Source organism: Danio rerio, chromosome 17, assembly GCF_052040795.2.
Source record: "Danio rerio strain M-AB ecotype USA chromosome 17, GRCz13ab, whole genome shotgun sequence".
NCBI classification, from domain to species: Eukaryota; Metazoa; Chordata; class Actinopteri; order Cypriniformes; family Danionidae; genus Danio; species Danio rerio.
This window is the reverse complement of record NC_141037.1, coordinates 30645001-30660326: the sequence shown is the minus strand read 5'-3', so window position 1 is coordinate 30660326 and position 15326 is coordinate 30645001. Positions and strand designations below refer to the sequence as shown.

Here is a 15326-nt window from a genome sequence, read left to right as displayed (position 1 = left end):
ATATCATAGTGTACAGACAAAACTCCCGCCACATTCCTGCTGAATGTAGGCTGATCTCCAAAGGTCACACAGTTTGAGGCCCTGGATGTCCTTGGGATGCTGCTAGATGTGATGTATGGTTTAAAGCTGAACTCAGTCACACAATATGTCCTGTCACTCACCCTTTGCTGAGAATATTTACAGTATAGTCTGGCATTTGAGGAATTTTAACATTTGGATAGTGTAATTAAAATGAACATTGTGTTTAAATTGTTTGGTTCGGAGTAGAGATTTGATTGAGTAATTATATATATAATCCGTTATGTATGGATGTCATTAATGTGCATAGTTTTGCGCATACTGTGCAATCAAAGCATGTACAGCAGACACAAGGGGAAAAGTAAGCCAGGACCTATGAGCTTAATAATAACTTTTCTGTTCAATGCTTGAAGAAAAAAAGGGGGCATCAGTTTACTATCCGGGGTTATGTTGTTGTGTTGTGTCACTTTCATTGTGGACAGCTAGATAGTTAATTATCTGAAATAGATTTGTATAACATATCAGGCAAATTTAGTATATTAACTAAAAACTTAAGACATAAAATTTTTAACAATAAAATAAAGTAATAACTTTTTAACTTTTATTTAAGGCTTACAATGCAAATTCACTTAGAACCACTCGTTTGGTTAACAAAAGACAGAAAATATTACTTTACAAACTGTGTTTATTTATTCAAAGTATTACTGATATTAATACGAAAACTGAATATATAACTGAATTATTAGACCCCCTTTTTATTTTTTTTCCCAATTTCAGTTTAACAGAGAGAATATTTTTCAACACATTTCTAAACATAATAGTTTTAATAACTCATTTTTAATAACTGATTTATTTTATCTTTGCCATGATGACATTAAATAATATTTTACCAGCTATTTTTCAAGACACTTCTGTACAGCTTAAAGTGACATTTAAAGGCTTAACTAGGTTAATTAGGTTAACTAGGCAGGTTAGGGTAATTAGGCAGGTTATTGTACAAGGATGGTTTGTTCTGTAGACTATTGAAAAAAAATTTGCTTAAAGGGGCTAATAATTTTGTCTTTAAAAATGGTATTTAAAAATATTATAACTGTTTTTTTCTAGCCAAATTAAAACAAATAAGAAATATAAAAAAATATTATCAGGCATACTGTGAAAATTTCCTTGCACTATTAAACATAATTTGGAAAACATTTAAAAAAGAAAAAAAAATCAAAGTGGGGCTAATAATTCTGACTTCAACTCTGTGTGTGTGTGTGTGTGTGTGTGTGTGTGTGTGTGTGTGTGTGTGTGTGTGTGTGTGTGTGTGTGTGTGTGTGTGTGTGTGTGTGTGTGTGTGTGTATATATATATATATATATATATATATATAAGTTATATATACTAATAAATAAATGGTATAATCATTTTATGCATCACAGACATTCATGATGTCTTGGCCTTTTCATAATCTTTTAAATGTCTAATAACCCATGTTTATTTTGGAAGAAAATAACATACTGTAACTATTTTCTAACAAGGATTTTCTAACATTTACAGCAGTTGTTGCATTTAGACATTATGTTTAGTCATTACATGGCTCTATTAAATTATAATTTCTTTATGGATTTTCTTTATAGTAAAAACTTTTTCCTCTTGCATTTTGGGTGTCATTTGCATTTCCTTTCATGCTCTTGACAATGAAACTTAAGTAGAAAAATTTATTTAGGTGATCAATTAATTGACCAATAACTTAAAAGATGATTACTCTTGGACATTTTTGGTAATTTACATTAGTAGTTGTGAGGTTTTAATCTTTTATTTGAAAATAAGCTTCGCTTGTTGTTTGTGCTACAGACATGAAGGATTGGTATATGATGTTTCCTCATTGCCAAGTTTTGGCTGCCCTTAAAATCTCATAACTGACACTAACAGTCTTTGAAGCTCATGTGTGGCAGTCATATTTTACTGGAATACTGTTATGATGTGGGAAATCTCTGTTGTTTCCTCTCAGGTCATGTGAGGTTTCTCAGTTTGTCGTGTGGCAGTCAGAACGTTTGGGCATGTGATACTAATGGAATGGTGTATTTTCGGGTTGGAACTCAACCTTTGAACCCCAGCATGATGCTTCCAGCCTGGATCTGCATTGAATCTCCTGAACAGGTAAACAAGATTTATGTATTTTTAAAAAATGTAAGTACATCACTTAAATTTTTGTTAAACTATCTGAGTTATTAGCAATTATGTGTAATAAAATACGTTTAAAATGTATGTATTTAATTCATTCATTAATTTTCTTTTCGGCTTAGTCGCCTTATTTGGACCTTAGTGTAGCAGAAACTAAAGTCATATTTAATGTGTACTTAGTATCAACCCTTGTGGAAAAAAAATCCTCAAAAAACTGTAAGTATTTGTTTTATATAATTTCTAAACCAGATACACGGTTTACAAGAGACTTGGCAAATCTGATTCCACACTGAAATTCTGTTTAAAGCTACATTATTACTGAAATTAAAAAAGACAAAAGTTTTCACTCATTAAGCAAATTTGGAACAAAAAAGTTTACATACTGCAGCTTTAAATGTAATATTTTAATACACAGTTCCTACAATGATCCAGTTCAGGATAATTTATCCCATTAAACACACCATATAATAGTTCACCTACCTGATGTGCTTTTCTTTTTCTGATGTTTACTTTGAGCAGCCTGCTGGACATTATTTGGTGAAGATTCAGACCAGTCCTAATGACCGCATGCTGTGGGCACTGGACAACAGAGGCAATGTGCTCGTACGTATCGGCATCACTGAGGAGATGCCTGTTGGGACGGCCTGGGAGCACATTCCAGGTAAGCCACCATTACATAATCCAATTCGCTGTTGTCATTTTTATTTATTTAATTTTTTTTTTATAAGACTGTCAAATTTAAGTTCATTTTCATAAGTGACTTTCTGATTGGTCATTGTTTTTTTTTGTTTGTTTTTTTACCTGTAGGACTTCAGGCATGTCAGTTGGTTCTGAGCATGAGAACCGCTTGGGTTCGTCTTGCTAATGGGCAAGTGGCTCGTCGATACGGAATTACAGAGAAAAACCCTGCTGGAGATTACTGGAAGAAGATCCCTGGACTGGCCAGCTGCCTCGCAGGTGGGCTTTTAGGATCAATTAAGGCAAATATTAGTGTCAAAAAATATTTACAAGAATTTCTTGCTCCTCCATATTTTTTAGATTTTGGGCTTTTTACCATTTCTGATTTTTTTTCAGTCCAATAGAAAGAAAACATTTAAAACAACCTTTTTTAATTGTTTCTTTTATTGCACTTCTTCAGTTTGTGTCTGTAGATTTCAATTACAGTTCATATTTTCAGAGGACATTTTCTGGAAAAGATTTATTTTCTCTCCAGCACTGAACCTTAATTCTTCAGCTCAGCCACACTTACATGCACCAAACTTCATATTTATATCCTAAAGGTTTTTTAAAGGTGCCTTAAAATACAATACCTACGTTTCCATCCAATGATGCAAATTAAATGGATGTGAAAAACTGTAATATTGCATAAAATACATGCTATTAAAGCAGCTTTTCCATCTAATGAGAACAAAATCATCACATCCGGATTATCTGGCGCCAAATATCAACAGTAAAAACAGAATTTGCTGTGGTAGGAGAAGCTACTTCAATCTGTTTTTATTTAATAATTACTTGCACCTGAGAAGACAATGCTGACACACAATAAGTACGTGGTGGTGTTTAAAGGCATGAGACGCAGACCACAGATGCTCTTGACAGTTCTGAAATAATTAATAATATAATTACACTAATACTGAAATGGTTAAGGCATTTTAGAATGACCAAAACAACATTTTGTGATGTTTTACAATTTGCTCAGCCTGCTTGTTTATCCATTCGCACACATTTTTATCATCACAGGATCTCTTGACTTTTTTAACAAAATCACATAACTTTTTTAATGTGCATACTGGAGTTTGTTTGGTAAAAGTGTTTCCATCTCAGTTTATGCACATTTTTCCTTATTGGATAAAATGTTATCCTACTCAGTTATGTGCATGTTCATAATTTATGCACATCTTGGCGTTTCCATCAATCATTTTTTATGCGCATATCCAAAATGAGCATAAACATAGGATAGAAACATAGCTAGTGAAACAATATGTTCAATTATTCTTTGATACCTACGTGGAAGGTATGCAGCTTGGGTAAGTGCCATTTTAATTGAGATTTTACACTCAAAAGGATTACATGGGAATGTGGAAACAATAGTGTTTGAGGCTCACAGTGTGGCCATTTCCATGTACTGAACTCTTATTATTCAACAATGTCTATATAAAGATTTTCATTCTATGGCACTTTTACAGAGGCATATGTTCCTACATAATTTCCCTGATTATTTGCAAGATTTTTTTTTAGAAAAGATGTACATGTAGATGATACATTTGCAGTATTTTCAGAATCATGAACATATAAAAAAGATGTTTGTTTTTTCTCAAATATTGTAGACTGTAAATACTTGTAGTTTATTTTGAAAAAAAACAACAAACCAAATAAAATGCCAAAAAACCTCTATTATTTTGAAACTTCATCCAATTTCATTCAATTCAATTCATCTTTATTTCTATAGTTCTTTTACAATGTAGATTGTGTCAAATCATCTTAACATAGAAGTTCCAGTAAATTGAAACTGTGTCAGTCCAGTTTTCAGAGTTGAAGTTCAGTTCAGTTCAGTGTGGTTTAAATTTTACTGCTGAAAGTTTAAAACTCTGATGAGCAAATGCATCGATGCGCAACTAGTCTCAAGCCAGTAGCGACAGTGGCAAAGAACAAAACTTCACCAAATGACGAAACTGAAGGAAAAAAAACCTTGAGAGAAACCAGGCTCAGTTGGGCACGACCATTTCTCTCAAACTTCCTGTGCAGAGCTGCATTCAGGGCTGGAGAACACTGGGCGTCTATCAAGGAGAAGCTGCAGGTGTGAAAAGGTCACTGGCGGGTTTACAGGCTGGCCCATGGGATCAATGCAGAGACTCGTCTGTCACTGGGGTCTTTCAGGAATCAGTTTCATGTCTACACGAGCACAACAGCAGCTGCTCAGAATACAGCCTGGTCTAGGATTATGGAGACTTCGAAATGATGATTAACAGACTAACATAAGCGTAGATGCTATTCAAAGTAAAGGGCTCTATTTTGATGATCCATGCGCAAAGTGCAAAGCGCAGGGCGCAAGCGCATCCAGGCCGTGTCAGAATTAACTTTAGCTAATATAAGGATGGAAAAATCCGCTTTGCGCCGTGGCGCATGGTCTAAAAGGGTTGAGCTTATTTTCTTAATGAGTTATAGGTGTGTTTTGAGAATAAACCAATCAGAGTCTCATCTCCAATTCCCTTTAACAGCCAGTTGCGTCGCGCCATGGTGCATTTGCTATTTATATGACGACTTTGTAAGTGGAAAAACTGAACGCTTCACTAGCAAGAAAACAGTTACACACAGCACCTAAAGCGCAAGAATGAGAGATAAGGCCTCTCATTATCTACTTTCACTTTCGCTCTTGTGGATAGTGAAACCTTGTACGCACAGACATCAATCAGCCTATAATTAGCTTATAATTTGTCTGTTAAGTGCAAAAATTTGTTTCAAAACTATTTCTAAATTCAGTTCTGATTTCCAGCAAACGAATAAATGAACAAAAATAACGAAGTGTGGTCAAAAACCTGAGTTATATCCAAATACACATGCTGTGCCCCATATGGTCTAAAACCTGACAGGTGGACAAATCTAAGCTTGTTTTTAATAAAACAAATATAAATATGGATATAATAAATAATACTGCTAACAATTATAATAACATTATATAAAATTGGTATGAATAAACTGAAAAAGCCCGCCAAGATGAAGAAGGCATGAAAGTATGGTTATTAAATTTATGTAGGCTAGAAAATAATGTTTTGTAATATTTTAATCCTTTATATTTATATCCTATATATCCTTATTATATCCTATATATATCCTTAAAATTTTAATTGTTTTTCATATGTAAAGATATTTACATATTGCTCTACATCTTGTGTGTATTAAGCAGTGTGTAAGTGTGGCGCACAACTAACGCGCTCTGTGCTGGACAATAGACCGGCTTTGTTCTGGTCTATTGAAAAATCTATTATAGTTTCTCAAAATAGCAACGCGCCAGCAATACACCTCATCAATACACCCCTTTTTAGACCAGAACGCCTATGGGCGCACATATGAGCGCAAATGCATTTGCTATTTCTTAAACGTCAAAACGACTCTTGCGCCAAGTTGAAACTAGCAATCAACAATTGCGTCGCGCCTTGCGCCACATTGCGCCGGGTGTATGATAGGGCCCATAGTGACTTACCCAGTTCCAGTTGCCCTAATTAATGCAGCCTGAAAATCCTTTAGAGGATTTGGATTTCAAAAGCATTTGTGTTTTATGTGTATGCTAATGCAAAGAGATGAGTCTTTAATCTAGTTTTAGATTGACAGTGTGTCTCTCTCCCAAACTGTGCTAGGAAGGCTGTTCCACTGTTTAGGTGCCAAATATGAGAAAGATTTGCCGCTTAAAGTTGATTTTGATATTCCGGGAATAATCAATTGTCCAGAATTAATTGAGCGTAGTGGAAATGAGGGCCCGTAGTACACTAGGAGCTCCCTCAAATACTGGAGAGCTAAGCCATTCATGGCTTTTCAAGGCTTTGTTGTGTTATAAATGTATGCCAATCTGTGGCCTATTTAAACGTAACATTTGACAAAACGCGTAATATAATGTTTGAAATTCTCAATGATCTTCAAGAAAAACATTAATAGGAAAGTATTGTGATTATTAGTTTTTTTTAACCTTGTTAACTAATAAGATAAATATCTGCACATGGTAATGACCGAGCTAATAACTGTCTTTTGCAGTGACCCCGATGGATGAACTGTGGGCCGTTTCTCCAACTGGAGCTCTGAATCAGCGGCTCACCAAGACGCTGCAAAACTATAGGAGCAAAAACCATGTCAATGCAGGATCTCTGAGTGGAGAGGAGCTGGAGGAAGAGTGGGAGGTGATTTAAATGCCCAAATTGTGTTGAAGCAACCCAGAAATCACTGTTATGTGACATTTCTTTCTAGGCACTTTACTCATTTCTGCTTAAAAGAGTAGTTCAACTGAAAAAAAAAAAACTAAGGAAAAGCTGTCATCATTTACTCACCCTCGTGTTGTTTAAATCCTTAAGAAGTAGACTGCGCTTTGTTAAACCTATGTGAGGTGTTACTTGGAAAAAAAAGAAAAAAAAAACGTGCACCTTGTGACCGGAAAATGTTTACCTATTTTGTTTAATCTAGCACGATATTTCATTTTAAAATGTATATTCACACTTAGATCTTTTATTTTTAACTTTATTAATCTGTGGAGACTCCGTTTATACATTACCATTCAAAATTGGGGTCACTAAGTTTTTTTTTTATGTTTTTTTAAAGAAATTAACTATTTTAATTAACAAGAATGCATAAAGTTGATCAAAATTCTCAGTTTTACAAATAAATGCTTCATTTTAGTTGTTAGTAATCCTGAAATCAGCCGTTTTAATAAAAATATCAAGCAGCACGGGTGTTTTTAACCTTTATTATTATAAAAAAAAACTGTTTAGTAATGTTTCAATCAGCTTATTAGAGGGATACATGATTTCTGAATAGTTATGAAAACTTAACTGGCAGTGAACATTTGTAAATTCTGGATGAGTAAATTAAAAGTAGTGCTGTACATCTTATCAATATTAATCAGATTTGAGAAATTGTAAAAAGTTTGAACCAAATTGACACTTTATGCCCGTTTTATGGACATCGGATAACATCAATAATTTCAAGCATTTTTACAACAGCCTGTCAAAATATAAGTTTGGTTTAATCTGATGAAATAGGTACAGAAATATGTTGCCATCGTACAGTAAAATTACGTTTTCAAAGTTGTAATAACGGGGTGACAGTGGCTTAGTGTTTAGCACTGTCGCCTCACAGCAAGAAAGTCGCTGGTTCGAGTTCCGGCTGGGTTAGTTGGCATTTCTGTGTGGAGTTTGCATATTCTCCCCGTGTTCGCGTGGGTTTCCTTCGGGTGCTCTGCTTTCCCCTACAGCCCAAAGACATACGCTATAGGTGAATTGAATAAGCTAAATTGGTAGTGTATGTGTGTGACTGAGTGTGTATGGATGTTTCCCAGTACAGGATTGCAGCTATAAGGGCATCCGCTGTGTAAAACATATGCTTAATAAGTTGGCGGTTCATTCCACTGTGGCGACCCCTGATGAATAAAGGGACTAAGCCAAGGGACAATGAATAGATTATTAAAGTTATGATAACATAAATAATTTTAATGCAGTGTAATTAGATGTGAGAATTTTTTTTTCGATGGTGTAAATTTTACTCAAATCGTATTTGAGAAAAAATGAACACATATTTCTTGAAAATGTAATTTTAGATAAGTGTCTGATAGCTGGGTCACACTTAAGTTAATGGATCCTTGTTACAGTGTAACTATTCATTAACTACATGTATTTATTATGTCTTTAGGGTTAGTTGCATGTAATCATGCATAATTAGCTGTAATTACTATAGTAACATGTCTATTAAGGTCACCATAAAAAAATGTTACCAATGGTTGTTAAATTAAATAGGTTTGATCACTTAAGACTAAGAATTAAAATCAGAAAAGGCTGAATCCACAAAAAAAAAAACTGAGAAAAAAATGTGGAAAATTGGGACAGTGGGTTCTATTTTAACAATCTAAGCGCAAAGTCTAACGTGCGTAGCACAAAGCCTTAAGGCCATGTCCGAATGCACTTTTACTATTTTAAGGACGGAAAAATACACTTTGCACCCGGCACATGGTCTAACAGGGCTGTGCTTATACTCTTAATGAGTTATGGGTGTGTTTTTAACATAATTCGAATTAAACCAATCAGAGTCTCATCTCCGATAAGAGTCAGTTGCATCATGCCATGGCACATTTGCTATTAACATGGCGGACATTGTATGTGGAAAAACTCATTGCTTTACTAGCGAGAAAACAGTTAAACAGACCATCTGCGTGAGGATAAAGAATGAGCCTCCTGCATTCAGCCTCTTTACTTTTCCTTTACTTTATTTTTACACTTTACTCCTTTACTTTCGTGGATAAGGAAACAGTGTTGTACACACTCAAAAGAAATCCATTAACAAATCTAAACTTGTTTTTACTACCACTAACATAAATATGCATATAATAAATATTACTATTAATAATAACATTCTAATAAAAATGCTAATTGTCATAAAAAGAACTGAAAAAGCCCCCCGACTTGAAGAAGGCATGGAAATAGTTTTTTATATATATATATATATATATATATATATATATATATATATATATATATATATATATATATATATATATATATATATATATGTAGTAAATAATTATTTGTGTAACATTTGAATTCTTTTTTTTTTATTTGTAAAGATATTTGTGTATTGCTGAACATCCTGTGTGTATTAAGCGTTTGAACCTGCATAGGCACATAACTAACGCGATCTGCGCTGGACTTTAGATCAGCTTTTACTTGGCCAATGGCGCAGTCTGTTCCAGTTTCTTAAAATAGCAACACACCAACAATGCGCCCTAACACGCCTCCTTTATAGACCAGCTCACCCATGAGTCCACAGAGTACCGCAAATGCATTTGCTATTTAAACAAAATGGTGCCAAACATTAAAATTAGGGTTGCACGGGTCTGAAAGTAGCAACAAATCGCACCAAACACATCTTGCACCTTATTGGGTGTATGATAGGGCCCATAATGTTAAAATGCTTTCTTATAGATTACATGATGTCTTACAATTACATTTTATCTACGTTCAAATAAAACTTATATTATAATGAATTATTTTAAATTATAATAACATTTCACAATATTACAGTTTTGCTGTAATTTTAATCAACTAATTGCAGATTTATTTTGATGATTATTTTTTAACCTTACGGACCCCAAATTATTGAATGGCATTGTATCCTAAAGCACTTTGCTCGCTAAATGTAAGGAAATGTTTAATGTAAATCCATTTTAAGCTGTGCGCTACTGCTTCAGATGAATAGATCATGTAAATATCAAACACATTTCACTGTATCCTTATAGGTAGAGGAATTATATGTCACAATATAGTTAGACTAACAAACTAGAGAGCTTTCGAAAAGTTTTATAAATCTGATCGTCATTGGAGAGGGAAACTATGCCTAAGTTGGCTTTTGTTGATGATGTAAAGGGATTGAGTTTACTTGTAAATACACTTGTACCATGTTAAATACTTGAAAGGAATAAAATCACAGTAGCATTTGGCACATATCTATACTGTAGTCATGTGTTCCCGTTTAATGTGAGTTCTTTTAAAACAACGGTTGGACTTTTAACTTTTAAAACAGAGCAGTTATTTGAATTTACTACTTGGTTGATAGAATCTATCATAGTCTGTTATGAATAAAGTGTATATTATTAATACCAGACAAGCATTCCTCCTCATATACGTCCATATAAAGAGAGCATCTAATCTATCATAGATAAGATAACGAAACATGAATTCAGCGCTAGATCTTATGGTTGATTTCCTCACCTCTCTCTCTTTAGTGTCTGACTGTGAAGTGTTTGTCAATCTTCCTTTTTGACACCTCAGTAATGCATCAAATGCAAATCATTGAATGACCATGTAAGCATTGCTGCAGTTTTAGCTATTTGTATGTTATTTTGGCTGTTGTTTTGGCCTATTGTGTGCCAGTAGTTTCAGTTCTGCACTTGTAAGTCAGATTAAAGTGATTATGTGGTACACCGGGCATGTAATGCTAAGCCAGTGTGGTTTAAGTGGTGATGCCGCTACATGTGAACTCACATTATAGACTTGTACGGTCTTACTCCATGCTTAGTCATGACAAACTTCCAAATAAAACGTTTACAGTAAGTGGCTCAGCGTGAATCTGTGGCTTATTTTCAACTTTATTGAATTATTTCGTCAAAGAATCTGGATTCAACCTTTAAACCGGAGACACGCTGACTTTGTAGCTTTTGCATCTCTTCACGCTAGGCGCAGAATACTGTTGTCTTGGACCTCCCCACAACCCCTCTCTATTTCATTGTGTCTCAAAGATTCAGTCTTCCTTTTAAAACTTGAGAAAATTAAATATCTAATAATATAGAGGTAGGAGAAAACAGCTTATTTGAAAATTGGCAACAATGTATTGTGTTCTTTAATGACTTAAAAACCTTGTGGATTGTGGAAAGGTATGTGTATGTATGTGCAGTTGAAGTCAGAATAATAAGCCTCCCTGTGAAGCAGTTTTAAATTTTTAAAAACATTTTACGGTCAATAATATTCGCCCCTTTAAGCTAATTTTTCCCCCAATAGTTTACAGAACAAACCATCGTATACAGTAACTTGCCTAATAACCCTAACCTGCCTAGTTAACCTAGTTAAGACTTTAAATGTCTCTTTAAGCTGTATAGAAGTGTCTTGAAAAATATGTAGTAAAATATTATTTACTGTCATCATGGCAAAGATTAAAAAATCAGTTTTTAGAAATGAGTTATTAAAACAGAAATTGGGGAAAAAAATAAACAATAATTCTAATAATTCAGGGTGGATAATAATTCTGACTTCAACTGTATATGGTTTGTTATTGTATTTTTTGTATTTGTATTTATTTTATTTATTATCATTCATTTATTTGTTTGTTTATTATTTATTTGTTTATTTATATATTTATTTTTCCTCAGATGTTGATTGTTTAGTGGGTTGCTGTAAAATAAAAATAAAAATGCAAGAATTAAAATCCCATGACAAACAAAAAAAACTGAATCTGGACAAAAATGCACCACTGTAAAAAAAAAAAAAAAAAAACTTTTATATCACAACTGATTTAGCACAGCCATTTGCAAAATTTATAATAATAATAATAAATTATCTGGATGAACATTTTAGAAATATTTGAGAGAGTGTTTATTATGATTCTAACATTCTTAAAAGTATGCATGTATACATTTCAACAATGACAACCAGGCCTGCACAATTAATCGATTTTAAACCGAAATCGCGATTTGAAGAGGTGCAATTTTCAAATCACAAAAGCTGTGATTATTTTGATTATTGCTCTTGTTTTATATATAAACTATTTAATTGAATTTAAAATACTGCAGTTATTTTCTTAATTTGTCATGACAACAGACAATTTTATGGTTTTAAATAAACAGAAGCATAGTGTAGGGTACTTTGTGATTATGCTTGATGTTTTTTTTTTTTTTTTTTTTTTTTTTGGTGCTGTTAAAACCACCACATCAAACCTGCAGCTCTTTTATTAAATTCTATAACATTTCTTGTTGTTAAACTGTTTCATAACTGTAAAAAGAGGCAATTCAATCATAACTTGATGTTAAAACAGCTATCATAACGTTATCTGTCAATATATTTGGCTCTTTTTGGATTCTCTGAAGCTATAGAAATTAAAAATGTAAAACAGGAAAAACATTGTTTTTGTTTACATCCCTCAAAACGTTTATAATAAGTATCATTTTAAATCACAAATTGCAATTGTAATCCGATAAATCACAGTTAGATTTTTTTTTTCTCCAAATTGTGCAGCCCTGGTGACAACAATTGAGTGTATTAGAAATATAGTGCATGTTTGTCATCTAAAGAATATGTATTGTGGAAATCAAAATATAAATGCACACAGACATATAAACAAACAAGGCTAAATAGTGCTCGAAACCAAATCATAGATTCAAATGTAAGCTGAATGGATATAATTTTTTGTATTGCAAAACAATAATAACAGTAATGAATTTGATTTTTGTTTCTTCAAATAGATGTTGCAGTCAAATAATGCAGAAAAAATACAAAGAATTTATATTTATTATGCCTCATGAAGTTGGTTGAAAGAATGTCATTTGTAATGGATGAAAAAAAACAACAACATAGTAGAAAAGCTTTGATTTTGTGTATCTTGCACAATCATCATCAGTCATTGCCCCAGTTACTTTAATGTAGATTCATGGGTTTATTATCATTTTAATAAGAATGATTTGCCCATACTCATGTTTTAAACAGGCGTAAACATATTGGTGTTAAAGATGGATGAGTTTTGGTTCCTACAAGCCAGTCGGAGCCGAATAAGACGCAATAGGACAACAACAAGTGCAAAAAATATATATATTTTAATAATTTTACAGCATGTTTCACAACGCATCCCTAATGTACAACACTATTGACATATTTACAACAAATCCTTCCACATACACTCAAAACCTGAATACTTCAAGAAACAACAGTCAAACAAACAATGCATTTAATTAGCTTTTCAGTTCCAGCACATCAGGCCTGATCGAGTCTGAAGTCCAGGGGCTTCAGGAAGTCCGGCAGCGAGTCCAGCTGCTCTGTGGGAATGGACTGACTGAGCTTCTGCATGGCCTGCACGAACAGTGATGGAGGCGATGATCCGCAGAGCCACTGGAAGGCCTGCTCTCCTATAAGAGCCCTCCACACATCTCCATTGTCCTGCAACTGTCTCTTCATCTGGAAGCGAAATGTGGGCATGAACAGAAGGAGGTAACCGAGGCAGACGCGCTTCGTGCGCCTGTCAAAGTCACTCTGGAGGATCTGCTGGAGTAAACAGTCTAGAGGGGTGTTCCCTGTCAGGTCCGTTGCGTAAGGGCAAGCCCCGTGACCCAGCAGCAGGATCAAGCACTCGGGACGCACCAGATCACACGCGAGGTGCAGCGCGGTTTTGCTTCCGTCCGTGTGAACGCATCCGTGCCGGTTGAGGAAGCTCTGTTTCTCGCAGTCTGCGAGCTCCTTAATGGTCTCCATCATCATTTTCAGGATGTTGATGCGGTTGTAGCGGACGGCGATGGAGAGGTGTGGTGCAGTGGATGCCTGGCAGCAGCAGAAACTTCTGCTGGGCATCTCGAGTGCGCGAGAGGAGAATAGTTTGAGTAAATAGCGCGCGTACTGCTGGTGATCATGAACCAGCGCGTACAGAAGCGCTTCTGACGGGGAGTACGCGCACGCCTGTCCGTCGTCTTCCCAATGAAACACCTCCATGGTCCGCATGTCCTCGAGGACCCACACCGGCAACAGGTCCCGTATAGCCTGGTAAAACGCGAAGGAGGTTTTTTGGCATTGTTTTGGGGATTTATAATCCGCGCGGCTGCTGTACATCCCCAAATCCAAAGGCATTGTTGAGGCTGTTTGGATTTTTAAAAATGCGATTTAACAGTGAATACTCAGTGCAGATACTGAAACATCGGTGGGAATATAAATACCAAAAATAAGGCGGTAATCTCGTACGATAAAGTGTAAAACCGCTCAGCCGCCTTCAAACCCCACTACAAACTCAGGCGAGAGTTTATATATGCTGGGCCGTGCGTGTTGCTTTGCGCATATCTCTGCGCTCTTTGTCATTGGATGCGAGCGCGCGTCACAAGGGTACAAAGTGCTCCAACTTTTCCTTATTAGTGTAGTGGAGCACATGTGTGCGTATGTTTGGGCGCTATCGGGTGACCCTCGCGCATTCAGTACATTCAACACGGCTCTTACATAATATTACACAGGCTGAGCCATGCGCGCTTTCACGACCTGATCTGTTTATCTTCGTCGTCGCTCTCTGGCTCTGAAATGATTTATCGTTACGGGTCAGTGACAGTGATTGACTGACTAAGTGTGTTCCTTGATGCGTTATTAAATGCCTACAAGAATAATTAAAATAGGTTTTTGGAAGTCAGCGGCAAAAGTATGTACAAGTACAACTGACATATAATCCGGTTTAAGAGTCCAGATTTGGGAGTGTTTGAATGAAATGCAGCAAGAGGCAAACACATTTGGGTTGAGGATCAGGTGCGCCATCTAGCGGATAAAAGTTAGGATCGCATGTACTTTACTGAAACTGAGGGCTTCAGGTGGATCATTTACCATCCACGAGATCTTTTAGATGGTCAAAATATTTCCTTTGTGTTTTTGATTCACCTCATGGTTAGAAGAGGACCCAAAAAAATTTCCTCAGTGACACTGCTGTCGAAACACCATCTTTACTGGCACACTATTTTGTGGTAAGAAATGGCCACATAGAAAATTGATGTAAAATGAGTTTTGTCTATTGGAAACTTTACTCTTTACTGCATCCAAAATCTTACTGAAAGCTATTTTAATATTGTTAATAACTAGGTACTTTCATAGACTGGTCAATAGACTTAAATGCAAAACTATTGATCACAGAGGGGTTGTTTTCTCTTTTTATGTTGTATAAAAT

General features: G+C 35.0%; 2 protein-coding genes across 2 annotated transcripts in view; one reads left to right on the top strand and one right to left on the bottom strand.

Annotated features, from left to right (window-relative positions):
* tecpr2 (tectonin beta-propeller repeat containing 2) overlaps positions 1-10990 on the top strand; it is a 32779-nt gene extending 21789 nt beyond the window's left edge. The window contains 5 exon segments of the mRNA NM_001045179.3: positions 2011-2159; positions 2703-2844; positions 2991-3140; positions 6930-9367; positions 9433-10990. Of these exon segments, the coding sequence (NP_001038644.3) occupies positions 2011-2159; positions 2703-2844; positions 2991-3140; positions 6930-7081 (593 nt within the window). The 3' untranslated portion in view covers positions 7082-9367; positions 9433-10990.
* A 2227-nt stretch (positions 10991-13217) lies between these two features.
* ankrd9 (ankyrin repeat domain 9) lies at positions 13218-14390 on the bottom strand. The gene is given in 1 exon segment (NM_001007294.1): positions 13218-14390. A coding segment is annotated over 1 exon segment (864 nt). The 5' UTR covers positions 14258-14390; the 3' UTR covers positions 13218-13393.
* Between the last annotated feature and the right edge of the window lie 936 nt (positions 14391-15326).